This window comes from Penicillium canariense, assembly GCF_028826845.1.
Source record: "Penicillium canariense strain IBT 26290 chromosome Unknown utg000001l_segment0_segment0, whole genome shotgun sequence".
Lineage (NCBI taxonomy): Eukaryota > Fungi > Ascomycota > Eurotiomycetes > Eurotiales > Aspergillaceae > Penicillium > Penicillium canariense.
In genome coordinates this window covers 4,064,942-4,090,992 of record NW_026622728.1, presented here as the reverse complement: position 1 = coordinate 4,090,992, position 26,051 = coordinate 4,064,942, and the positions used below count along the sequence as shown (strand labels likewise).

General features: G+C 54.8%; 8 protein-coding genes across 8 annotated transcripts; 3 read left to right on the top strand and 5 right to left on the bottom strand.

Moving 5' to 3' along the window:
- Nucleotides 1-717: 717 nt before the first annotated feature.
- On the top strand, nt 718-4,229 carry N7482_001412 (glycoside hydrolase family 47 protein; the record flags this gene model as incomplete). Its single annotated transcript, XM_056683537.1, has 4 exons — nt 718-800; nt 903-1,264; nt 1,336-1,886; nt 1,944-4,229. The coding sequence occupies 4 exons, from the start codon at nt 718-720 to the stop codon at nt 4,227-4,229; spliced, it is 3,282 nt and encodes a 1,093-aa protein (XP_056547143.1).
- A 357-nt stretch (nt 4,230-4,586) lies between these two features.
- On the bottom strand, nt 4,587-5,310 carry N7482_001411 (Protein mmf1; the record flags this gene model as incomplete). Its single annotated transcript, XM_056683536.1, has 3 exons — nt 4,587-4,907; nt 5,040-5,053; nt 5,172-5,310. 3 exons carry the CDS (start codon nt 5,308-5,310, stop codon nt 4,587-4,589), a joined length of 474 nt encoding a protein of 157 aa, XP_056547142.1.
- A 357-nt stretch (nt 5,311-5,667) lies between these two features.
- On the bottom strand, nt 5,668-7,472 carry N7482_001410 (uncharacterized protein; the record flags this gene model as incomplete). Its single annotated transcript, XM_056683535.1, has 2 exons — nt 5,668-7,107; nt 7,308-7,472. 2 exons carry the CDS (start codon nt 7,470-7,472, stop codon nt 5,668-5,670), a joined length of 1,605 nt encoding a protein of 534 aa, XP_056547141.1.
- Nucleotides 7,473-11,385: 3,913 nt separating this feature from the next.
- N7482_001409 (adenine phosphoribosyltransferase APT1) lies at nt 11,386-12,102 on the top strand (the record flags this gene model as incomplete). Its single annotated transcript, XM_056683534.1, has 2 exons — nt 11,386-11,860; nt 11,957-12,102. The coding sequence occupies 2 exons, from the start codon at nt 11,386-11,388 to the stop codon at nt 12,100-12,102; spliced, it is 621 nt and encodes a 206-aa protein (XP_056547140.1).
- Nucleotides 12,103-13,065: 963 nt separating this feature from the next.
- On the bottom strand, nt 13,066-13,641 carry N7482_001408 (uncharacterized protein; the record flags this gene model as incomplete). Its single annotated transcript, XM_056683533.1, has 1 exon — nt 13,066-13,641. One exon carries the CDS (start codon nt 13,639-13,641, stop codon nt 13,066-13,068), a length of 576 nt encoding a protein of 191 aa, XP_056547139.1.
- An 825-nt stretch (nt 13,642-14,466) lies between these two features.
- Nucleotides 14,467-18,768, bottom strand: N7482_001407 (C2 domain protein; the record flags this gene model as incomplete). The annotated part of the gene is made up of 5 exons (XM_056683532.1): nt 14,467-15,363; nt 15,425-16,009; nt 16,076-16,544; nt 16,614-16,799; nt 16,850-18,768. The coding sequence occupies 5 exons, from the start codon at nt 18,766-18,768 to the stop codon at nt 14,467-14,469; spliced, it is 4,056 nt and encodes a 1,351-aa protein (XP_056547138.1).
- Nucleotides 18,769-19,656: 888 nt separating this feature from the next.
- Nucleotides 19,657-20,286, bottom strand: N7482_001406 (uncharacterized protein; the record flags this gene model as incomplete). The annotated part of the gene is made up of 3 exons (XM_056683531.1): nt 19,657-19,686; nt 19,773-20,084; nt 20,161-20,286. 3 exons carry the CDS (start codon nt 20,284-20,286, stop codon nt 19,657-19,659), a joined length of 468 nt encoding a protein of 155 aa, XP_056547137.1.
- Nucleotides 20,287-20,739: 453 nt separating this feature from the next.
- Nucleotides 20,740-25,677, top strand: swr1 (putative SNF2 family helicase/ATPase (Swr1); the record flags this gene model as incomplete). The annotated part of the gene is made up of 1 exon (XM_056683530.1): nt 20,740-25,677. One exon carries the CDS (start codon nt 20,740-20,742, stop codon nt 25,675-25,677), a length of 4,938 nt encoding a protein of 1,645 aa, XP_056547136.1.
- Between the last annotated feature and the right edge of the window lie 374 nt (nt 25,678-26,051).

Genomic DNA, 26,051 nt, shown 5'->3' with positions numbered 1-26,051 from the left:
AAATGGCTTTCGCCGTATGTTCCTTCGTCCTTCCTTGCTTGGGTTGCAAATCAGCCAGATCAGCTTTCGGGTCATTGTTCAGACGATGGATGAGACGACTGTCTCCGATATGGTTCCTATCTCTATTCTGATCTTCACACCTTCTGCTTCCTTTGCCGTGTTCATCTCCACGATTCGCACGAAGGTTACTTCATGTCATCGCCATCAATCTGTCTATCTACTTTTCCTATACACCTTACTCTGGGGCAGATGTCACAACGCCAAATTGGTTTCTACTCGTATAGAGTACCATACAAAGTAGCTCGTTCGAAATCATGTTTATAACTAGTCGATCCTTTTCCTAGTATCTTTCGAACCGCTTTTGGAGGCCTTATTGGCCTCTTTAAAATGCAACAAACAATAATAATTGAAACACTGCAGGGCTCAATATTATGGTCTGCATGTGGGCCCGCTAATGATGCAATGCGCGCGCGATGCGCCAAAAATTTCCCCGAACTGGCTTATCTGGCAGTCTCCACCCCCGTCCACTTCTCACCTCACTCCGCAAGTCCAGGGCGCCGAATATTTCCTCGATTCACTCGGCACGGGCCAGATCGCGACCTTCTTTGCCCGACAGGCCCGTCTCGTCTGCCGCCCTTCCATGCCCCCCGGCCCTCCGCTGTGGTGATGCGCACGCGATGTTGGAGCTTGCAGCTGTTCCACCCCCGTCACGCGTGGATGATGGTGGTCTACGCCATCCTGCTGTCGCTATGGCTGACCGCGGCACACGGGATGCGAGACTATCAGGTTAAAGAGCTCAGGTGAGTCCGGCATGTCGTGTCGCTGCTGCACCACGTCAGCCAGCATCCCCCGGGGCCGGTCCGGACTCAACGCTAATCCAATCCCTTCCTCGCGGTCCACAGGCAAGAAACCGAGCGCATGTTCTACCACGGCTTTGAGAACTACCTCGAGCATGCATTTCCCGACGACGAGTTGCGTCCGTTAACGTGCGGCCCCTTGACGCGCGATAATAAGAACTCTGAGCACAACGACGTCCTTGGCAACTACTCCTTGACCTTGATCGATAGCTTGTCAACCCTGGCTATATTGTCATCTAGTCCAGAGAGTAGCGATCGAGCGTTTCGAGGTTTCCAGGATGGCGTCAAAGACTTTGTTAGACTATACGGGGATGGCTCCCGAGGTCCTGCTGGTCAGGGCGAGCGGGCGAGGGGATTCGATATCGATAGCAAGGTGCAGGTATTTGAGACTGTTATTCGGGGATTGGGTATGGCCTTCCAAGCTCTGTCGAACTGCAACTGTATCTCCTTTGGATATACTGTGCTAACACTGCACCAGGTGGACTGCTCAGCTCACACCTGTTCGCCATCGGCGAACTACCCATCATTGGATACAACCCGTCAGAACCAGAAGTTGCCTTTGCGAGCGCGTGGGATAAGAAGGGGTTCACGGAGGGTGATCATGGTATTGTATGGAATAATGACTTTGTCTACGACGGCCAATTCCTTCGCTTAGCCGTCGATCTTACGCACCGTCTCCTGCCTGCATTCTACACGGAAACGGGCCTCCCTTATCCACGTGTCAACTTACGGCATGGCATTCCATTCTATCAGAATTCGCCATTGAATACCCAGAACAGCAAAGTAAATGAACGGAAGTCAAAGTACTCGTACAAAAAAGCGGCAGATGAGATCACCGAGACTTGCAGTGCAGGTGCGGGCAGTTTGGTACTTGAGTTCACGGTCCTGAGCAGGCTCACTGGCGACGGCCGGTATGAGGAATTAGCCAAGAGGGCTTTCTGGGCGGTTTGGTCCCACCGCAGTGAAATTGGATTGATTGGATTTGGAATTGACGCAGAGTCAGGGAAGTGGGTGGGACCATACTCGGGTGTAAGTAAACACAGAAAGAGACGAAACATTATCGACGAAGACTAACAAGATCTTCAGATTGGTGCCGGCATTGATAGCTTCTATGAATACGCGTTCAAATCCCACGTTCTCCTCTCGGAGGGAGAGCGACCACCTTTCGACCCGAAGAATCCCTGGAGCATCTTGGACAATTATTATCTGCCGTTGACCCAGGACCAGCACTCTCCCGATGCTTTCCTTCAGGTCTGGGAAGATTCGCATACGGCAATCAACCGCCATCTATACCGCGGCGAAGGATATCAGCATCCCCATCTCATTGTTGGCGATGTGACCACTGGTGCGACGCGAGCCTTTTGGATTGACAGCCTGAGCGCGTACTATCCGGGCCTGCTGGCTCTGGACGGCAAGGTCGATGAAGCCATTCAACTCCACCTGCTGACAACTGCCGTCTGGACGCGTTTCTCGGGTCTTCCGGAGCGGTGGAATGTGGCTACGGGTGATATTGACGGCGGCCTGTCCTGGTATGGAGGTCGGCCGGAATTCATCGAGTCCACTTACTATATCTACCGTGCAACCCAAGATCCATGGTATCTTCATGTTGGCGAGATGGTGCTGCGCGACCTCAAGCGGCGATGCTGGACCAAGTGTGGCTGGGCAGGTTTGCGGGATGTCAAAACTGGCGAGATGATTGATCGGATGGAAAGCTTTTTCCTTGGAGAGACCGCCAAATACATGTTCCTACTCTTCTCCCCGGACCATCCACTGAACAAGGTCGATGCACCGTGGGTCTTCTCTACGGAGGGCCATCCTCTGATTATTCCCAGGAAGACGACCGCGAGGTCGAATACCCGGCCCAGTCATCGACCCAGCCACGAGCAGCAGTTGGCATCTCCTCAGTATCTTCCTGATGACACTTGTCAGGCGCCTCCTACCTCACCGATATTTGGCGTCTCATTCACTGCGTCGCGTTCTGACATCTTCCATGCCGCTAGCTTGGCGCGGCTACATCTTCGACCTCATCGTGGTACGGGAGAAGGTCCCATCTTGGCGGACTCCCCCGATCACCCCGGCGTGTCTGTGTCCGACCTATCCTCACCAACCAACTATACTTTCTACCCATGGACCTTGCCACCCCAACTCGTCCCCTTCAACGCGACCAGCGCGCCAATGGCCCACCGCCCAACCCTCGACATTTCCTTCCCCTCTCTCCCGGGCGGCGTCAACCTGGGCTCTGGCGCCCTAGAGCGCGTGCGCGACGGCATCTTCGTGAAAACAATTGGCGGTCTCCGGCTAAGCATGATTCAGGATGTCCCACTCCTCGAACAAACCTCCGGCATGGGGGGCCATGAGAACGAAGACGGGTACCGGGTGCAGGTGGTCAACAACGTGCCGCTGGGCAAAGATGAGAAGGTATATCTCTCGCGCCAGATCACCTTTGATGTTGTCGATCCCTATGACCCAAACTTCACCCGGGTCCGCGACGCCGCTATGCTGGACCTCGTCATTGACGTTCTCGCAGACCCCTCTCGCCGCAGCAGTGGCTCAGCTGCTCCACGAGCTGACCAGCCTGCAGCAGAACATCCAGCACAGGCAGATGGCCAGGAGCCTCACACAACCCGCCGGCAAGCTGCCCTCGCTCCCGACGAGAGCGATGCCGTCCACGCCCCCGACTCCGCCGTGAGAAGCATGCTGTCGAACCTGTTCAGCTCGGTGTCCGCGCTGATTCGAGACGACTCCACTGAAGCTGAAGCAGCGCCGCTGCGACTCAGTCTGCCCGCGACCATTCCCACTGGCATCGGGGCTGCGCCGCTGCCTGACGTTGAGGATGCTTCCACCATGTCGCTCTTCAGCAACCCCTCCACCAGCCGCCTGTCATGGTCGACCATCTACTTCGCCGGCGACCTCTGCTCCGAGCGCATCCTCCGCGACGTCGCCCAAACCCACGAAGTCCTCGTCATCAAGCGCGGCGGCTGCACCTTTTCCCAAAAAATGCGAAACATCCCCGCCTTCCGCCCCACCCGCTCCGCCCTAAAACTCGTCATCATTGTCTCCTACGACGAAGACCCGCCCACTCCCCACGCCGACAAGGGCCCCAATGAAGGCCCAGATTCTGGTCCTGCCCCAGCAGCCGCCCTCGCCGCCCTCGCCGCCCTCCGCTCCGAAGGCTCCCTGATCCGCCCCCATCTAGACGAGCCCCAGATGACCGCCAGCGGGATCCCGCGCAATAACCCCGTTAGCATGGTCATGGTTGGCGGCGGCAAGGAGACCTATGCGCTGCTGCGGGCCGCGTCGGGCGTGGGGGTTAAGAGGCGGTTTACGATGCGCTCACGCGGCGTGCCTATTACGAATCTATATATCATTTGAAAGCATTAGAATACCCGGTGATGGCAACGGTCTCAAGCGTTGGGAGGTTGGTCTTGCGGTGCATGTGGGCAGATATTTGCTCAACCCTGCCTCACCGAGGTGATTGGGGATCATTTAAGTTTTGGATTTAGATGATCAAAAGGTAGCTCGTGTAGTAGATGAATCGCCCAGTCCTGCGCTAGCAACGGGGTGAATGCCGCAGGGCAGGTATGAAATCAGATCGACAAGACCAAGACCAGAATACAACTACCACAGGCAAATCCTAAATCTTCAATTACATTCGATTCATAAGGCCATTCCATTCAGTTCATTCATTTTTTTTCTTTCACTTATACTACATCCATACATTCTAAGTCCTTACTCCAGAGCAATGCACTCAATCTCAACAAGCACACCCTTCGGCAACTGGTGCACAGCAACACAGCTGCGCGCCGGCTTGTGCACAAAGAACTTCTCGTAGGTAGCGTTCATCTCTGCAAAGTTGGCCATGTCCGTCAGGAACACGTTCACCTTGACAATCTTCGACACGCTGGAGCCGGCCGCGGTCAGGATTGCGTTGATGTTGTTGCAGCAGGCTTGGGTCAGCTCGCCGATGGTGCCTTGCACCAGGGCACCGGTAGCGTCAGCGGGGATTTGGCCGGAGACGAAGATTTGGCCGTTTGCGCGAATGGCTTGGGACTGTTGTTGGGAGCATTAGTTGGATGCAGGTGGAGTGTGGGGTGGGAGGAAGGAGAGTGTGTAAGTGCTGGTGTTCTGGTGTTCTGGTGTTCTGGTGTTCTGCTATTCTGGAGCAGAGTTTGAGAGACGTACATAAGGGCCGGCAGCTGCAGGATAGATAAAGTTAGCAATCTTGTGTATCCAGGTCTTGCTGGAGATCACGAAACGCGAAACGGGCAGAGCTAGGGATAGCAGGGTATGACTCAAGTCAGGTCCAGAACTTACGAGGGCAGGCATCCTTGGAAATGATGGAGGACATGTTGGCAGACATGTTGTACGGTAGGAATTGAGGGCGCGACGGAGTCGTAATACGAGAATTCAGGGTGCGCGAGAGTGCTGAGATGCGAGAAGTGATTCGCAGCATGGTGGGAGGTGGGATATAAGGTCGAGTACTGCCGTCGGGCCCCGCTCGCTTTGGTGGGGTTGGTTTCCCGAGGGGAACAATGTCACTGACTAACGCGTTGGGAGAAGGTTCGGGAAAGATAAGGCTCCGGTTACGGAGGGCTGAGATAGGAAAGAAGGTGTTTTAGAGTTCAAATTGCTTCTAGAAGTACAGTTTAATCAAAAGAACGGGGGGAAAGTATGGCTAAGCTAGATGGTCGTCTCATCGTCAGGTGTTGCTGTGCTCGCTGTGCGCCGGGAAGAACATTTCAAGGATGGTAGTCAAACATGGATATCCAGGAGAAAGAAAGAGGAATTCAAATTCGGGAGGTGTGGATGGTTAGGACTTTCCCAGGTTCAAATGCCCCAGTTGCTGCATCAGGCCGGCCGTCTGCTCGGCGGAATATCCGAAGAACACAGGCCCGTTGAAGGTGACATGCGTCGGAAGGGACTTGGTGTCGGTCTCCATGGTGGCATCCTCGGTCTTTCCAGCGCCTGTGTTAGCTGTCTCGCCCATGGCGGCATTAACAGCATTGCCCCAGTTGGACCAAGGGGGTCCGAGTTGGGCGGCGGGGTCGGAGTCGGGGACGGGGACAGGGACAGGAGGGCTAGGAGCAGGTTCTGCCTTGGGGGCATCATGTCCGAATGGACACCGGCCGGCTGGTTTAGTTGATGCATCGCCAGGCGACTTTGCGAAGGGGTCGGCAGGATGAGCGCCTGGGACTATCGGATCAGACGGCGATCCGGAGAATGGTACTGAAACGGGGGGTTCTTGAGTGATGGGTACGGGGATGCCCCAAGGCCGGCTTGGGGACTCGCCTACCCGGACTTCACGAAGGGGACGGTCGAAACGGCTCTCGCGATTCTCGGTGTGGTTGGACGGTCCTGGAGTCTCGGGGTCGACGTTCTCGGCCCATTTCTCAACTCGCTCTGTAGACGCGGAAGGGTCGGACCCGCCCTCGCCGTCACCGTTGGCCTGGCACCCGGGCAGGAAGGCCTGATGTTTCGCACTGAGGCCACTGATCATATTAATCAGACCGCCGTACTTAGCATCCAGCTGCCGCATATTCTGGGGGTCCTTCTGGTATCGCTTCACGCAGATGGCATGGCTCCGGGGGATTTCGTGCTTGTGTCGTTCGACATATTCAGCGATCTCCTCCGGTGAGTGTTTGTCCAGGTACCGAATGGGGCATCGGGATACAGGACATCGCCCTTGGGAGGATTGGCCGACGGACGGGGTGGTACTGGAGCGCCGTTCTTCTTGTTCCGCCTTGATAGGATCCAGATGATTGTGTCCGCAAGAGTCGACTTGAATCTTGGGTCCATCATCCTTCCCGTTCGGCGCATCACTGCCAGCACGGGACGACTTGGGTTTCGAGAAAGGGCAGTGCAGACTGCCCTGGGTACCATTGGTTGTGAAATCTTGCTCCAGGGTCACCGAGGGATCGGGCCCGCGTGCGAAGAGGCACGAGTTCGCGGAGGATATTGGGGACAGGCCATCGGAACGGAGCAGGGCCTTGTACCCCTTGACCCCGTCCAGAATGGCCCGCATGGAATTTTCGTCTACATTTTGGTGCGAAACGAGCGTCTTCATTATTTCCATTGAATTCAACGACTGTTCTTCGACTGGCGGCTTGTTGTGAACAAGGCCCTGACACAATTGTTTCTGTTGATCCAGCAACCTTTGCTGCACCTCCATCGCATGAGGTCTATCTTGGGGCGACAGTAATCTTGTCACGTTCGTGTACTGGAGAACCAGGTGCATGTCAGCATTCAAGTCCTGTCCAGTCAAAAGCAAGGATAAATCCAAGTGAAACAAAAGAAAGCAAGTAAAAAGTCTCATCGGATAATACATGTTAATCCGTCACCGCCACAAAAGAGTGACTACTGATCTAGAGCTAATCAAATTTTCTCGTCATTTGAGACAGGGGAAGGGGAGGGGAGATGCAAGCGGGAAAGAACGAAAAGGGGGGTAAGTACCTGCTTCGAGGCCTCCTCTGTATACTGCTTGAGGTCATTGTGTCTGTGGGTAAGCCGGTAGAGTGTTAGTAGCAGGGCATCGAAAGCTTTGCCCACTGCTTGTAGCTGATCCTGATGCAGATCCGACTGCGTCTGCAACTCCTCGGGAATCGCGGAGGGCGACATGATCGCAGAGTTGCATCAAGTGATTACAGAATAACGAAGAGCTTCATTGGGAATAGGGCAGGGCCAGGCTCTGGGGACGGTGTAAACACCCAAGTGAAGACGATGGAGAAGGGAAAGATTAAGGGGAAGATATTTTATAGCTGGATGGCGAGACGCCGGAAAAACGTTAAGCGAGATGGTCCGTGTGTCTGTCACGTGGTTGTTAGCCGCGGTCGGGTGATCACTGGCTTTGAGCGTCGACCGGAAGGCTCGATCAGGTCGTGATATTCAGATGTGTACTGTGTGAATCTCAGGTAGAACAGGCTTTGGGGTCGCTTGTGTGGTTGTCTCTGACTTTTTTATGGATGATGTGGAACTGTCTTGGGTATGTTCTGAGGCAGTAATAGTATTGAGCATTTTGCTGCATCCGCAGTACCCATATTATATGTATATAGAGAGAATGCGCAAGCAGTCCGAAGACAGTTCCAACAGATTTATGCCGACGTACCTTGAATATCGGCTCAAAGGGCTCACTACCGACGAGCTCGCACTCGGGCGAAAGAAACAAAGAATAAATGCAACCTGACATCTGCAAGCAATAGTACAATTTCCGCTCCTCCGAACACATGCTGTCCAATCATCCCATCATGCAGATCAAATTTGACTGCTCTTTATGGTCGTTCCCCTTATGAGCTCATAAATTGCCACGCTTTTCAACCAGCCCTGCCGGGCTAGCTCAATCGGTAGAGCGTGAGACTCTTAATCTCAAGGTTGCGGGTTCGACCCCCGCGTTCGGCTATTCCTAAAAAAAAACCTGAGATCCTTTCTTTTTTTGCTTCCGAGCAGTACCCACCCCTATACATAACCGGTTTTTTTCCTCTACCCGCAAAGAAGTGCAAAACGAGATCAGGGAGCTTCTGCCTTCATCTCTTACAAATCTCTCCAGCTCGGACTAGCCACTCCCTGCGCCGTCCGCTGGAGTTGAGAACGTTGCTGCTGCTACTGCAAAGGGAAATGAAAAGCTTCTTGTTCTACTGTGAACACAACACTCTGCGGAAACAAGTCTGTCAACGGACCGGAATCCCTACAGAAGACGGACGTATCGTGGGCTTAAGGAGCCTCCGTGATGGCTGGTGGACCATTGGCTAGCCGTGTGAGAAGCAGTCTATGCCAACTTCTTACACTCCGATCACTGTCCCTGTAGTGACAGCGATAATAATACAACCGCGGAAGAAATATACCTTCACCCACAGGGTTTCAGGGTCCCAAACTCATACAGGATCACTCCATCTACTATCCCCTCGCCTATTCTTTGTCGGTACGACAGGATGTATGTGTTTATGCTAAATTTATGTCCCTCATCCAAGTTGGTCTTTTTATCTCGGGATTTATCGTCCAATGGGACCGTATGGGCAGCTAGAGTTTGGCTAAAGAACCAGCTTTATAGTAAGGCTGGTTTATGGTCCTCTCCCGGGTGGTTTTTTCCGCTGTGTTATTCCTGCTTGGAGGTGAGAAATGAAACCTACTGGTAGTTGCGACGAGCCTGTCTTCTGCTGAATCTATCTTGAGGTGTGTTTATATATATATCCCTGAGTCGACCCGATTTCCAACCTAAATCCTCCGTGACTTAAGCTGTAGCCCCGGTCTCGTTCTCCATATGTTCTCTCTCTTCTGGTCTGTTCATCATTCGATGAATTTAATTCTGTACTTGTAATTCTGTACTTGCGCAATATTTCATTTAGGTTAGTTGCTCTTTTCTTTCGGTTCTCAGGTACCCCGTACTTTAAACCACACGCCCCACTTCAGTCCGAGCGTATGCAATTTCTCCTCATAAGTATCTTTCTACGTAGAGATATGGTAAATAGCTAAACCAGGCCAAAAACCTAATCCCCTCGGACTATCATTATTCATCCCGTTGCCTTTTCATTGCGATCGGAAATGCAATCGAAAACTGCAGTTCGCCATTTCCCCTCCTTGTAGCGCCACTAAAATCGCCCCCCCACTACTGCGCCCTGCCTGCAGAACAGAACCCCCCCCTGGTCCTAAAGTTGTAACCCTCCAGTCGATCCACTCACTAGCCCTGCAGGCCTGATACTGCAGCGTCAGAACGGCTGCTGTGACGAGTCTCCGGATCGAGATCGCAGTGCGCCGCCGCTTATTCGCGAACTGCCATCGTCGGAGGTCTGCACGATATTTCCATCCTGCAGGTCTTGGTGGGTTGCCTGGAGCTCTCAGACCTCAGCTCAGACCTCAGACCTCAGACCACCGATGGTTTGACGGAGCTAAGAGCCGCCTGTTCCCGGCTGCCTGTTGGGCTTGTCCACCAACAGACAACATTCCACTCACGGGGGAGGGGCGGGCCGCCCGGTCTGGACTATCAGAACCAGTCTAGACAAATTCCCAGCGACCAGGGTTCTAGACGTGGGAGACGGCGATTTCGGTATTGTGTCGTGGTGAGCCTTTCATGAGTCATTCCTGACTGTCAATATTAATACAGAATAATGGGGGATCCCAATACGTACGAGGTACTCGACGACCTCGCAGGTAATCATCGCAGCCGAGTATGTACGCGGTATACACTTGCTCCGCCAAACCGTCGCCAAAACCAACGTAGCTACTCGGCCGGGTACTACTCCTACCCAGACTGGATCAGAGACCCAGAGTTCCGACACTACTCCAGCCGCTTGGCCTCGTATGGTGTGATGGGCAGAACCTGTTCGCAGGGCAGCCGCTGATTCGCTCCGAACGACGTCCGTTAGCCGTAAGGCCTAGTGCTAGCAGGACCAGCAGGACCAGTAAAACTAGGACACTAGTCTCGACCAGCAAGTCCTTACGGAGGACAGCTTACAACATACACCATACAGTATTAGAAGACCCCTCCTGCATAGTGCAAGCGGCCGATTCGCGCGGATCAGCCAAAGCGACTGCGCCGAGGCCCGCAGCGGGACGGGTCCCCAGCGAGACACCTCACCACACCTGGTTCATTCCGGGTAAGGAGCTACATGTGCGGGTTCTAGAAACTGGCGAGAATGCATGGCGCGATGGCTGCGGTGCCGCTGGTGGAGAGGGGAGGTCACCGCTGGATTGCACGGTACAGAGTATACACGGAGTACTTGAGATCCTACGGCTTCTGAGAGAAGGCTGCCATTAGACCGAGTCTATGTCCATCCGTATTGTATACTATGCACTATACTATGTACTATACTATGTACTATGTACTACCCTGCGGGGGTATGGAATATAGACGGCAAGGGTGGCGTGGTTATGTCGTACTTCTGCGTTCGCGCCTCCTACCTCTCTCCGATATTGTACGGAGTACATGAACTGCCCTAGAGGGGCGCATTTTAGAAACCAGACCCTAGTCTCGCCCCATTGAGGTACCGCCAGTAGCCCGTCACTGACTGATCTGCATCAATCACAATCTGACCGCTGGTTGATCCGGAGTCCGTTTACGTTCCTGGCTTCTTACTCCCCGATCGAGTCGTCGAGGTCCTCAATTGTTCTCCCATATTCTCTGATAGGCCAGAGCACGTCCCCTTGGTTCTCCTTCCCATTTCAGTATGAACGTGTATCGGTGGAGGAGTCAACCGCCACGAAACCCGCCCAAGAAAGTACAGGAGCAGGGCGAATGCAGCAAATCTAGACTTTCAGGCCCCGCCGAGGGGCAACCGGTGCTTATCAACCCGGACCCGTAATTTTACCCAACCTACCGAACTTTTTTTAGTTTTTCTAGGTTTTTTTTTACAACCGTTGTTACCATTTAGAATTTTTTTTTTTTTGGCGGTTTTACAATTTCTAATTGCTATCTTTACACGAACTCGACCTTTTGCACTCTCCCCTCTTTCCAGCCTCTGCCTATCCTATCCCACTTCTGCTCCCCTCGCATCTTTCCCCCTCTTCTTCTCTCCCCTCCTTCTTTCCTTCTTTTCTCACCATGTCCAACTCTTCCACCCTCGATGCCTCCGCCCAAGTCCCCGGATACGCCTCCGCCCATTCCTCCAGCGCCGCCGAACTCGCCAGTCTTAAAATAGGCCTGCGCGCCGCCCTGCGCCAGTTCCCGGACTTCCCCTCCCCCGGCATCCTCTTCGAGGACATCCTGCCTATCTTCGCGGACCCCGCCCTGCACGAGTCCCTCATCCGCTCGCTCGAGCTGCACATTCTCGAGGCCTACGGGGGCCAGAAGCCTGATGTCATCGTCGGCCTGGAGGCCCGCGGTTTCCTGATGGGCCCGAGCCTGGCCCTGCGTCTCGGTGCTAGCTTTGTGCCGGTCCGCAAGCAGGGCAAGCTGCCTGGTCCTTGCGTGACCCAATCGTATCAAAAGGAGTACGGCGAGGATTACTTCCAGATGCAGGAGGGCGCCATCAAGCCCGGCCAGAAGGTTATTGTCGTGGACGATATCATTGCCACTGGTACGTTGTCAGATATCTACATATATTCTGTGATGTGATAAGATCCGGGATGCTTCCCAAACGACGACCTGTACGTATGCTCACATCTTTATCTAGGTGGCTCCGCCTGGGCTGGCGGCGAAATGATCCGCAAGATGGGCGGCGACCTGCTGGGCTTCATCTTCATTCTCGAGCTGGAGTTCCTCAAGGGCCGCGACAAGCTCCCCGCCCCGGTCTACACCCTGCTCTCCGGCCAGGCTTAAGCAGCTAGCTTCGACCTCCTAGGGGCCGCCTCCAATCTCTGGCATGTCCATCTCGTATCCCGCATCATCCGTTTCACATGCGCCCGATGCACGCCACACCCAACCCGCCAAAAAAAAAAGTGCAATTGTCTCTGTTCTTTTTCAATCTCTTCTCGTTCTCCCCCGAGTACCGCCCGATCCCGCCAATACTCTCCCGCGGCATTTGGCAGTGTACTGACACCCCGCCCAAAGTCACCAGTACACTCGGCAGCCGCCACTCCCGGAACCGGAACCGCCGACCAGATCGCTGGCCCCGAGACAAGCCGAGCTATAATGTTGGAGGATATGTTTATTTTCAAAGGGCCTGTTTGGTATTTCAACCGGACTACTCGATGGGCCTGTCTCCCTGGCTTGTTCTTGCGGCTTGTTTGTTTCTTGCTACGCGGAGGTGTACCCTCCTTTTTAATACAATTTTTTTTTAACTAAGGGCGGGTGTAGAGCAGGCTCATACGCCGCGCCTCTTGGGAGAATCTGATTGTTCCCTTGCGCCGTGTCGTTTTTTTTCTTTCCTTTTTCTCTTTCTCTTTTTATAGATATACCTCGTGGTTCACGGGCATGCCATTGTTTTCTTGCATATTGAACCCATTGCATATTGAACCCAATGCATCTACTAATATGGCTACTTGGCTAATGCTACCTTGCTCCGCTACCACATTTGGGTTTCATTCCGTGCTCGACAATGAGTCTCTAGATTCTAAATTCTCGATCTAATATCTGATATCTGTTATCTTATACTGATACTTCTATCCTCACTCCTCCGGAATAGACCTCCTCAGCACCTCCCCCAACCACCTCTTACTCAGCCCCAATTCCTCCGCCTCGCGCATCGCCCGGTTCATCCGCGGCACATACTCCGTTTTAGGCGGCGACATCACCACCCGCTCCTCATCCACATAGACCAGTACCCTGACTTCCTCTCCACGTTCACTTCCACGCTTCGCCGCCCTCGCGCGCTCTTCTCCCCCCATCAAGCCACTTCACAACCCGCGCACCCAAGTACCACTTGTTATAGTCGCCCTCCCCCTGCTCCCGCGGCCGGATGTCAACGCCCACCTCACCATCCGGTTCCGCACTCTCCGCAGTGTGATCAATACCCTCGAACCCATCCAGTCTCCGCTCGTCGGCCGGATCCATTGCATACAGAACACCGTACACCGTGTCATCGACTCCGGAGATGGGGACTTGGTGCGCGGCGGGGCTATCCTGGGCGCCGGTGCGTAGGCCTGGAGGGGGAGCACGTTCGCGTATCCCGCTTCGCAGATTAGCCAGCGCCAGTGAGGTAGCGAGGCGATTGCGACGGGTCGTGCAGATTGGGCGGGGTTTGCGGTGCAGCGTTGCGCCATCTGCGTTGGGGAGAGGTTGGAGCCGTAGGCGAAGTAGAGGTGTGCTGGTCGGATTGGCTTGGCTGGTGTTGCGGCGCTTGCTGGTGGGTAGCAGGGGACTGCGGCGGGGGGGGAGGAGGGTTTCTGAGGGCGTAGAGGGGTCTGTGGTTATGTGCATGGTTATGTGCATATTGGGCGCGTTGACGTGGGTGGGGTTCGTAGTATCGGACGGGATGTTGCGACTCGGTGCGGGGATGGGAGGGTTGGAGACTGAATGGCGCGGGCGGTTAGGGTTAGGCTGGGCTGGATATTCGGATCAATGCCTAGGAGATGGAAGGTGTCATACGCTGGAATTGACGGCGAGAGGGGGTCGTTCTGTAAATTCGATTGAGGAGGTTGGGTGGAAGATGTGCGACTGTCAATGGCAGCCGCGGAGACGGATCGTGATGGATCTAGTGAGTCAGCTCTGCATGGGCCATTGGGGAGGGGGTTGATTGTGGAATTGGTTGGGCCACATAATATATGCAGAATATGAAATATAACATACAGAACACGCTAGCGGAGTATATGGTTGACTTGAGTTTAGTTGCCATACGGTTTTCGAGTTAGATTTATTCTGTGGCGCGCACCGTGGTACCTTCGCCACCTACTGGGGGAGTTCGTAAAGTATAAAACCAAGGATCTCCGGGGAGGAGTTGAGCTACTATACCACTCCAAGCCACGCTGTTGCCTGGTATACTAGCTAGGCCTTTAGAGCCCCAGGAACAGATTCTGGTCAATTGGAAAGAGATTCATTGCTAATTCAGTCATATAGCAAACAAAATGATATTACGAGTCACATCATGCGCGGTATCCTCTGACCCTTCGATCGATCGCTAGCAAGACAAACAGAACAAAGGGAATAGAAGGAGAAAGGAACAAGAACATTTCAACAAGGACACCTCAATTGCCCTACCCTCCACTCCCATCCACTTCCCTCCTCTCAATCTCATCTCACATCCGCTCAGCGCCGGGGAATCGTCCCGCTCATCCGGCTCCCCGCACCAGCCATTAGACTCTGTTTCACGATGGCATCCGCCGCCGCCGCTGCCGCAAGTCTTTCCTTCTGCCGACTGCGATCCCGCAGATACCCCGCAGCCTCGGGCCGCATGCGCAAAATACGCAGGATCATATCGTCGTTCGGATCGGCCTGTGCCTCGCGGCGCTTCTCCTCCTTGACCTTCTTCATGGTGCCCAGGTTCCGCGACAGCATGATGCTCTTCGCGCGGCGCGCAGCAGGTACGCCGAGCCCGCCATGTACGGATCCCGTGGCACCCAGATGTGCGGGCGCCGAGAGGCGGTTCCGGTTGGCCTGTTGGCGGTTCACGTTCGCCGAGGCCATCCGCTCCGACGTGCGGATCAGGTTCTCCGTCGGCTCGAAGTAGAAGAAGTTCAGGCTCTGGATCTCGTGGTACTTGGGGGATTTGAGGATGTCGATTGCGATGCCGCCGGCTTCGCCAGTGTCTTCGTCGATGGCGTGGAAGAAGTTGAGGAGGAGGACGAGCCAGCGGAAAACAATGTCGACTTCTTGCATTGTGAGGGGTTTCTGGTGCGAGGGTTTGTCGGAGAGTGGGGGGACGAGGAGGCTTTCGATTGTGGCGAGGACTTCTTTCCAGAGACGTGCCATGACCATGCGCATGGCTTCGCCGGTGAGGGTCTTGTTCATTATTGCGAAGTTGTCATTGAAGTAGTTGAAAAGTGGGTCCAGGGCATTCTCTACATCGGCCGGTGTAGGGCCCGTGGAGGTAGGTTGCCCGCGGTTGCGGTTCAGGAAGTTGGACACGGTCGACATGCTGAGACCGCGCGAAAGGAGGGACTTCAACGTCCGACGAGACAGGCAATGGCTGATATAGGCCGAGAGCTAAAAATGGGAAGGTCAACCTACAAGCATCAAGCTTTGTATCAGGGAGGAAGTAACGTACCTTCTCGGTGATCCTCCGAGTCATGTCCCTCTCTGTGCGCTTGAGGGTACGGAAAGCCTTGCCGAAATAAAACTGGATGTCGTCTCGCTCGCCTTCCATACTGACACGCAGCAGGAGCCGCCCTTGAGTATCCAGATCGAGCCAGTACTCACGCGGGAGGAAATCACCGAAGTGAACGGGGTCAAGTTTGATCGATGTCCGGCCAACATAATCGTGATCGCCCACTGCATCCCAATCCCAGATCGTGGCAATTATGTTCAGCGGGCCCTGTGTTGTGATATCTACTGCATCCTCCCACCGAGGGTTGAGGTTGTTATAGATAATGCGTGTTTTGGCAATCCGCTTCTGGTACTCGTCGGTCAAGACGACATACGGATCGCTGCCACCGTTCATGTCGCATGCCTTCAGATCTTCTGCTTCCACCACCTTGATCGTGAAGACGTAAGTGGTGGACTTGCGCACCTTCTTGAGCTGCGGAGGAGTATTCTTTGCGATAACATCGGCACATCCATCAACGTTGATTTCACTCTCGAGCCTGTCCAATTGGGACAGCGCATACTCGACGTTGTTCAACTTCACTAGGGACTATTTCACGGTGGTCAGAGGCAAAAACCCTTCAACATGAATCAACAGCGGGGGTGGGGTGCATACCTCAGACGAAAACTGGAATGGCTCGATCTTGACCTTATTCGTCCATGTGTCCTTGGCGAATTGCATGAGTTTCTCCTGAGTGGTCTGGTTCAATACCGCTTCTTGTTCCGGCGTGAGACGGTCCATCTCACGGGCAAACATCTGTTCCAAGGATTCGCAGTATTTTGCAACACCCTTGCCAATGGAGTTCGAGAGAGCGGTCATGAATTTCGCATACTGAAGATCGTCGTCCCATTCCAGCCCGATCAGGTTCTCCACCACCTGATTAAAGGACCGGAAGATATCAATTACCGATACACTGTGTCGGTTGTCCTCTGGTACGACCGCGCCTGTCCCACCTCCGCGAACGGTGAATGCATCTTGTCGAATAGACTGGTCAACCCACTCCATGACACTCTGGTCAGTCAGACGGAGCCATCGCCAGACAAATTCTTCCAGTAGACTCTCCACGTGGAACGGGAACGGGGTGCTGTGGGGTTGGTAAGTTTGGGGGTCTTCGAAATAAAGGGGGGGGGGGGAGGGGCTCGTATGTTCTTACTCAGGAATAGTGTTCGTGAAAAGACGTCTGATCGTGGCAAGCTGCCTGTACAGATCAAAGCCATCTTCAATATCGATCTCCTCGCCCACAGATTTGGCATGCTCAATGATTCGGATGACCATTTCATTCGCATCCTCCGCAAACATCGGGAGTACATTAAGACATAGGGTGGTATAAGGGTTGACGCTACTGACGATTAGAATTATTTCCCAAGAAGAATGCTGAGAGAAACGTACCCCATAATCTCAGGATTATTCCTGTACCGCTTCTGAATCTTCTGCGCCAGTTTCGAGATGGCATCACCCAGCTGAATTACATTATCAACCTGCCACGAGTCCTGATCGACGGGGATCAGTTGGCCAAGAAGACTCTGGTATTTCTCCGTTGCCTTCTGAGCAAGACCATCCTGCACATACGAAGAGAAGCGATCGATGTCCTCCGGATCCTCTGTATAATTTGGGTCCATCTGAATGTGATTTTGGAGGACGTACATTACAGGCCCAATTGGGCGGGGCTTCGCCTCGAAACAATCCATCATCACGTCGTAAAGTTCACGCAGAAGGGCCTCATGAATTTTGGACAGTAGCTGCTGCATAGTCTGCAAATCATGCACGCTCCATTTCCGCCGATCAAAAAGGGAGGAGGCCATGAAGCTGCTGCGCTTGACCCGCGGTTCATTGCTGGGCGCCTCTTTCACAAATGTGAATGCTGAGTCCAGGGTGCCGAGGTCGATCTCCGAGTCCACGTACTTGGACTGAATGACGTCGAGGAAGAGCACGATGCGTGAGAAATTAGGAATCCGCCAGCGGAGACAAATTTCGTTGAGCATTTCTGTGGACTGCTTTGAGAGCAGCTTCATCGACGGCGCATCCGATGTGGCTTGTGAAGCTTCAATTTCCCGATCGCGAAGGTCATGGGCTAAAGTCTGGGCTAGAATGAACCTGTACACGGCCCGGGGATCCGATGGTATGAAAGTATATGTGTCAGATTCTTCAGAGTCGCCATCCGCGCCGCCCAGGGAGAGCGAGCTGAGATCAACCGGTTGATCAATGGCATAGGATGTTCGGTCTCGAGGAGAGGACAGGTCGTCCCCGGCAGTAGCGTTATATTGGGGCAGAGCTCCAGGAGTGCTCTTGGCAAGCTCTGGGTTGGACTGTACAATTGCAAGCATCATCTGCGACAGATCGGGACCCTCGCTCTTCTTCCAGCTTTCAAAGGCCTCGTCTGTCTCGAAGTCCTCTCTGCACAGCGTCTTGCGGGTATGAAGACTCAGCTGTGTTTGATAGGTCTTGAGATCCTGAAGAGCTGCTCTCTCTGTCCAAACCGATCTGTTTTTATCAATCTCAGATTGGGCTTGGAGGGTCGTCATCCCGAAGATCTTGGCCACATGTTGTACAAGAGGCATGTCCTTCACGTCGTGGCTCAGGGGGGCCAGAACCTCTGTTGTTGATGCGGGGCCATTTGAATCCATCAAGTCCTGATCCTGTAGAAGAAGCTTGTTCTCCAGCACCGACAATCGGTTTGCCAGCTCTGGACGGTCCTTAGACCAGTCATTGCTCTTGAGAATCAGCGCCAGGAGACGGACAAAAAGCGCAACGTGGCGATCGACCATGAGCTTCCAGCTATCGTCATCGTGTTCCTTGCCCTTCCCCAGCTCCTTGATGGCGTTGGAGTAGAAGATAAGGAGTAGATCTTCGGCACGGCGGTCTTTCTCCATGCGGTTGCGGAAGGAGTCTTCCTTGAGCACATTGAGAAAGACGGCAAACGTGCGCACCACCAAATGATCCTGGTATTCCTTCCTTTTCTCCTTCCCCATCAACACGCCGGTCAACCGCTTCTCCAGCTCCGACAGAAAGCCATGCGGAATTCTGGTGCTCTTCGAGTCCCTGACTAGCGAAAAGTCACTCATCAAATCATGGATCGAGGTCGATGATCGCTTGGGCCGTGCCGGCGCGGCCGGTGCATTTTGGATGCGACGGGAACGAGGGTGGAGGAGGTAGGTGAGGTAGGCTACGCGCAGAGCGTGGCTGCTTGCGATGTTGGCCGTGAGAGGCCGGCGGCGCGAGACAGACGAGTTGCGCGAATGGCGACCTTCATTCTGAAGGCTGTTTATCCGTCGGTTGACTCCTCGGGATTGACTAGATGCCGTCGACATGAGGCGGTTCTCTGGATTCGTGCGAGGGGAGAGCAAGTGGAATGCGGGACCATGGATGATGGACGCAGACCACCAGCCGGCGCGGGTTGGAAGAAGTGCTAAATTTGTTTTTGGCGGCAGCTGCTTTTAGTGTTCGAGAAGTGGGACTGCCTTGGCCGAGCTGGAGGGGGGCTGAAATGTTTCGAATGTTTACTGAAGGGGAAGAAAGGAGGGGGGGATAAGAGGATGAAACACACAAGCTGCCGAACCAACTGACGTAGGCGCCCGGACCAAAACAATACCCTGAACTATGAAAGAGCAGCGAACCGCCCGCCACCAGGGTGTGGTGTGTGTGCTAATGCCTGTTACTAGTTTAATTGTGTTGCTGGGTGTATTTTATGCATGTTTGCAGCCCTGTCCTCCCTTGAGGGCCCGATCTACGGGCGCTACCGGGTATGCGTGAACCAGCATGCAAGGGCGGCTGGTGCCACTCATACTATTGAATTGGTACGAATGTCCACACCTCCCATGTCCTTTGCATTGGCAACAAAGCAGCCTCTGGTTCTTGTGATCCTCTGATCGCATTGTCTACGGTCGTTGCGACAACCGTCTCAGCCTGAGTCGGCGGTGGATGTCAGATCCCAAGGTAGCCAGCCACTGTGGCTTCAGCCCCGATCCGCCCCACCCGGACTCACCAGTTTTACAGCATGATTGACAATTAAGATAAATGGTCATTGAAGAAAATGATCGGACTTCATTTTTCTGAGGCTGATCCAGCATGTGTCAAAGAGCCAGAAACACTTTCTTGGCTATCAACCATCAGACCCGCAAGTGACGCCGAATATAGGAAACAAAATCGGATTGGTATTTACACACACAACAACAAAAATAAAAAGGGCCAGATGTGCATTACCACTTGTCCTCACTAGCCTTGCGAGCCTAGAAGCCAGGGGTTTGGTTAGCTTGGTATCCACACGTATATTATATTGGGACGGCATATGTAGGGGTACAGTGTGTATACGTACCGGCACCGCATTGGGACCGCCCAGTTCCTTCTCCAAACCATCAACGTAGGTCTTCGGAGCACTCGGCTTGTCGGGGTAGTAGAGGCTGACAACTCCGCAAAGGCTCAGGAAGGTTGCGACGAACACTCCCAGGTGGAAGAAACCCTTGCGGGAGCTGACGTGGGTGTACTGCTCGGGACTGAAGACACCGAGAATCTCGTTCTCCTCGTGGACCGGCTCTCCGAAGTTACGCTTCTCTTGCTTATCCCACCAGCCACCGTAGGGATCTCTGAACTGACGCTTCACACGGGGAGGGTTCTGGTAGCCGCCATTCTAGAAAAGCCTATTAGAACCCGCCAATTCATCGCCCAGGGATGCGGCGGAATAATCGCCACTTGTTCATTCGTACCTGGAGAGGGTCCTCGATCTCAGCGGCACGGTGGGCCGGGACCTGGGAGAAGGATGCGCGGGGGGCAATGGCACTGCGGGCAGCAACCTGGGGCAGGCGCCGGGCCAGGATCCGTTGGGACAGCATCTGTAGGAGGAATTGAGAGTCAGTCAGACTGTAGAGAGGAGCCGGATGCCATTACGGGTAGAGAAAGATACTCACAGCTCTGCCAAAAGACCGTAAGAAGGGGAGGGTGGGAAGGCAGGGGACTTGGAGGGAGGGTTGCGAGGTCGATGATGGAACGGATGGAGGTTTGTGGCACGGAAGCCTGAGGCAGCAACAGGCATCCACACGCGGCGCGCTTACAAGTGCAAGTCTCGCCCCGACGAAAAAACCACCTCCTCACGCAATCACCCCATCGTGCTCGTTTTCCGGTCTCCATCCGCGCTACCGTGCCGATAAGCATGCCAAACTTCCGGTGGCACCTTGACTCGATCAGCTCTACTCATTGATGCCCAAATCGTCTACTCCGACCGCGCCATCGTTGGGATAACTGGGGTCAACTGTCCAGAAGGCCCCTGTCGTCCGCGGCTTCAAGTCATGCAAAACGGCAGCCCGAACGGCCCATCACCCCAAGATGAACTTGCAACGCCTGTCTCCAATTCCCAACGCCTCGAAGTAGCCGTGCTGGAAAATCCGCCTGATTCGACGCCCTACGAGTTTATCCCTTCGGACTCGAAAGACGATGAAGCCACCCATCAACTCGAAGGCCCGCCATCCAAGAAGCGAAGGCTCACAGACACTACACCGTCGCGTTCCTCCACGCCCCGTCCCCCTTCGCCACCATGGAAGAAGGTCGGGGTTGAGGGGCCGACTTCGTTCACCGTAGAGGGCCGGCGCAGGTCTTCGCGGACCAACGCGGTCCCGCTGGACCTGCAGCCCCAATCTGGCAAACGGCACACGCGCGCAGCACAACATCACCACGTGCAGAAGAATTCTCGCGATGGTGCGAAACCTGCCACGTCTTCTCCGCTGGCTGCGACGCAGTCGCGCGCCCATGTCAATGGGAAGGTTGGGGGCAAGGCCACAGCTAATGGGTCACCCAGGACGGGGTCCACGAGAAGCATTACTGCCGGCAATAAACCACCAGTATTACCGTCCCCAGCGCCGAAATCGAACCACTCTCGCACTCGATCACGAAGCTCCGGCAACCCCAAACGTCCTCGTCCCAGTACCAACGGCGCCAGCCCTCGTCAGCTTCGCGACCGCTCCTCCCTTTCGACAGCACCCGCCCCAGTCGGTGATGGCTTTGATTATTCTCATATAAATAACGGGGAAGGCGAAGAAGGGTCTACAAAGATTCCGCGTCTTCGAATCAAGGTGAAGAAGCCGGTTCTCCCGATTCGGCACCCTGGCCACGTGGCCCACAAGAAATACGAGTCGTTTCGAGAATGGATGGATCATGAGGATGCCCCGAACCTATTGTCTTCGGAGGAGGCTCGGCTGGAAGCCCGGAGGAGATGTGAAGTGGTTGATGCCGCTGAGCCTGGCGGGCCGTTGAGCTCGGAGGTCTGCTCGGCATACATTACAGACCAGCAGGAGGAGCCGCCTCCACAATATTCTCATCAAGATCATCTTGTGTCGCATGCACTGTACTTCCAGAAGCTGCTGGACAAGGAACATAAAAGGCATCGGCAGATGGCTAAGTTGGTCGCGCAGTGGTGCGCCGACGCGTACCGGAAGCGCCACAAGAATCCGGAGGATATCCTTCGCGAGCAGCAGGAAGAAGTACGCGTGAAGCGCAAGCAGGTGGGCAAAGATCTTCAGAAGATGTTTGACCTGACACGCGCTGAGATTGACCGGGTACGTCTCGCTCGCTGGGAGGAAGAGCGAAAAGTGCAAGACCAGCAGGCCCTCGACCGTGCCATTAAGAAGTCGACCATGCTTTTCGAGAAACGCCGATCTGAGATTCTGGGTGAGGTTCCCAGCGATGCCGCTGCTACGAGCGACGATGAGGAGGGCGATGGCGACTCGGATTCTGCGTTGGACTCGTCTGGATCGGATAACGAGAGCAACATGTCAACATCTGAGTCTGAAACTGACGATGAAGCCAATGTGGACGACGATGCTACATTGACTGCCGAAGAACTCCGCTTGAAATACGCCAACTTACCAGCCGAAGACACACTAGACGAAGTGTCTGTGACATCTGGCGTACAGACATCAGTCATTGATAGTGAAGCTGTTCCAGACGAAGCTGATTCCGTAGCTACTCCCGCTCATTTGGATGACGTTGACTCTGTCTTGATGGATGATAGCGACGAGTCGACTGATATGGATGATGACATGGGTGACAGCGACGAGGAGGCAGAATCAGATGATGAGGAATCTGAAGAGGCCAGTGATGACGACGCCCCTGGACTCCTTGGCTTCTTTTCGTCCAAGGATATTCCTGCGTCAAAAGATGACGAGGGAGATGGCGAACCACTCGATGATGAGAAAGATGAAGATGTGCACCTCGAGGATCCTGACGAGGTGTCTCTCATTCCTACCGGCCATAATTCCTCGCGCGAAGGAACGCCCCTGGAAGTTGTCGAGGCCTCTGCCGAAGCCACTCCCATTGATACGGAAGATGCGTCAATGGTTGACACCCCGATGGACGACCTAGACCAGCCGATCGAATCACCGGCACTTTCTGAGCCTACCATCGCTACCGACACTCCAGCTCCATCTGAAGAAGTCGACCACACTCAGTCAATGGAGGTTGAGCCTATCAACGATAGTCGACCCGGTGGTGAGATATCTAGCGAAGCTTCACCTGGCACATTCGCTACCAAGCCATCAGAGCCAGAGTCAGTCTCTTCATACGAGCCAGCCATAGAGAAGTCATTGCAGGCAAGTTACTCTCCTGCTCCCGGCTTGAAGACACCGATCCCCCACCTCTTGCGCGGTACACTACGTGAGTACCAGCATTACGGTCTGGACTGGCTTGCCGGCCTCTACAACAATCACATCAACGGTATCTTGGCCGACGAGATGGGTCTGGGTAAAACCATCCAGACTATTGCCTTGCTTGCCCATCTTGCGGTGGACCACGGCGTCTGGGGTCCTCATCTCGTCGTTGTCCCGACCAGTGTCATGCTCAACTGGGAGATGGAGTTCAAAAAATGGTGCCCGGGCTTCAAGATCATGACCTACTACGGTAATCAAGAGGAGCGCAAGGCGAAGCGCCGTGGCTGGACCGACGACAATGCTTGGAATGTGTTAATCACCTCATATCAATTAGTCCTGCAGGACCAGCAATCTCTTAAGAGGAGGAACTGGCATTACATGATTCTTGACGAGGCGCACAACATCAAGAACTTCCGCTCTCAGAGATGGCAGGCTCTTCTCACGTTCAGGACCAGGGCCAGGCTTCTTCTGACAGGTACACCGCTTCAGAACAACCTGACCGAGCTGTGGTCCCTTCTGTTCTTTCTCATGCCTTCCGATGGCGATGGCAATGGCATCGAGGGCTTCGCGGATCTGAGAGACTTCTCTGAGTGGTTCCGGCGGCCAGTGGAACAGATCCTGGAGCATGGAAGGGAGACTATGGACGACGAGGCTAAGCGAGTGATCACCAAGCTCCACACCGTTCTCCGGCCCTATATTCTGCGTCGACTGAAGGCCGATGTCGAGAAACAGATGCCCGGCAAGTACGAGCATGTCGTCTACTGCCGACTTTCCAAGCGTCAGCGATTCCTCTACGACGGCTTTATGTCCATGGCTCAGACGAAGGAGACCCTTGCATCCGGCAACTTCCTCTCCATCATCCACTGTCTCATGCAGCTCCGCAAGGTCTGCAACCACCCGGATCTCTTCGAGACCAGACCGGTCTCCACCTCCTTCGCTATGCCGCGGTCTGTGGCTACAGACTACAACGTCAAAGAATCCCTGGTCCGGCGGCGACTGCTCTTTGACCACCCCCTCACCAAGGTCGATCTGGACTTCCTCAATCTCGCACCCGTGTCGAGAGAAGATATCTCGCGGAGATTGGCGGACGATAGCATCCGGCTGATGGCCTTTGGGCCGTTCAAGACTCTTCGCGAACGCCAGTACAACCGAACAAACTGGCAGATGAGCTTCGACGGCTCTAGCATGGAGACGATCCTAGAGTCTTTGGAGAATGCCAGTCGGAAGAGGAGAATGGCTGAGCTTGAGCGGTGTCTGTACTTCGAATCCAAGCGCCATGGTCGCCGACCTGTGTACGGCAGCAGCTTGATCGAGTTTTTGCGAGCCGGAACCAACAAGGAGCATGCCCTGTCCAACGCTCCCTTGCGAAAGAGCAACATGGCCGACTGGCTGTCCAGTCGGTCCTCAGTTCTTGCGTCGATGATTCTGACGCTCGAGGAGCGGTCTCTCGAGATGGATGGCTACGTTCAGAGATTCGCTTGTGTTACGCCTGCGGCCGTCGCAGCCGGGACCACAGAGGCCGCGCTGACTCCCGTGGAGACTCGCCTCTTGACTAATACCTCCAAGGACCAGCCCCATGACCCCTTCCACGAAGCCCAAATGCGCCTCTCCATTGCCTTCCCAGACAAGAGGCTGCTCCAGTACGACTGCGGCAAGCTCCAACGTCTGGATAAGCTGCTGCGCGATCTCAAGGCCGGCGGCCATCGCGCCCTGATCTTCACGCAGATGACCAAGATGCTCGACATCCTGGAGCAATTCCTCAACATCCACGGGCATCGCTACCTCCGGCTCGATGGAACTACGAAAGTCGAGTCGCGGCAAATGCTCACGGAGCGATTCAACAGCGACCCCCGCATCCTGGCCTTCATCCTGTCCAGTCGGTCCGGCGGGTTGGGTATCAACCTCACGGGGGCCGACACCGTCATTTTCTACGACCTGGACTGGAACCCGGCGATGGACAAGCAGTGTCAAGACCGCTGCCACCGTATCGGGCAAACCCGGGACGTCCACATCTACCGCTTCGTCTCCGAGTATACCATCGAGTCCAACATCCTGCGGAAGGCCAACCAGAAGCGTATGCTGGACGACGTGATCATCCAGGAAGGCGAGTTCACCACGGACTACTTCACCAAGCTGCGGGATGTGGAGGGTATGATCGAAGGCGAGGACGCCCGCGACGGCCACGACGAGGCCAGCGCCGCCATGGACCGGGTTCTCGGCAATCGGGTGGCCAGCGGCACGAGAGCCTTCGAACAGGCCGAGGATAAGGAGGACATCGATGCGGCGAAAAACGCGCAGAAGGAGCTCGAGCATGCCGACGATGGCGACTTTGAGGATCGCAGCCCTTCGCATGGCACGCCTGCGCAGGCTGGTACGCCTCTCACGGCCGGCGATGGCGGCACGTTGCATCCTGCTGCCGCGACCGAGGACGCCGTAGCGACGGAAGTCGAGCCGGGCCATATCGACGATTATCTGCTCCGCTTCATGGAGTGGAACATGCGTGACGAGCCACTGGTGCTCCCGCGGGACAAGAGCAAGAAGAAGTCCAAGAAGGGCAAGGAGCACCGGCTCAAACGGCGTCGTTGAGGCCCAGACTTTGGGTCCGCGGGGGAAGTTGCCGTACTTCAAGTCTCTCCCACGTCTCCATCGTTCCACCGGGTCCTCATGTTCCCAGTTTCTCTCGTCGTCGGCCTTCCACCTATCGTTTGCGACCCACCGGAGGTGACTGCCGCTTTGGGGGTTGGGGGGGGGGCTCTCTCTGTTTTTGTGATCTCCTCCTGTTCCCTATTTCCGGATCGTCGCGCCCTGGCTCGACCTCGTGGAGTGTGGAGTATACTTGTTTGTACTGTAGTAGTCTCGACCAAGTGGGGGGCCGGCAATGATGGTGAAGAAGAGGACTGTGCGTGGAGGTGGTTGCACCCTCCAGCGCGATCACACAAGAGACTCGCATCGTGTACATA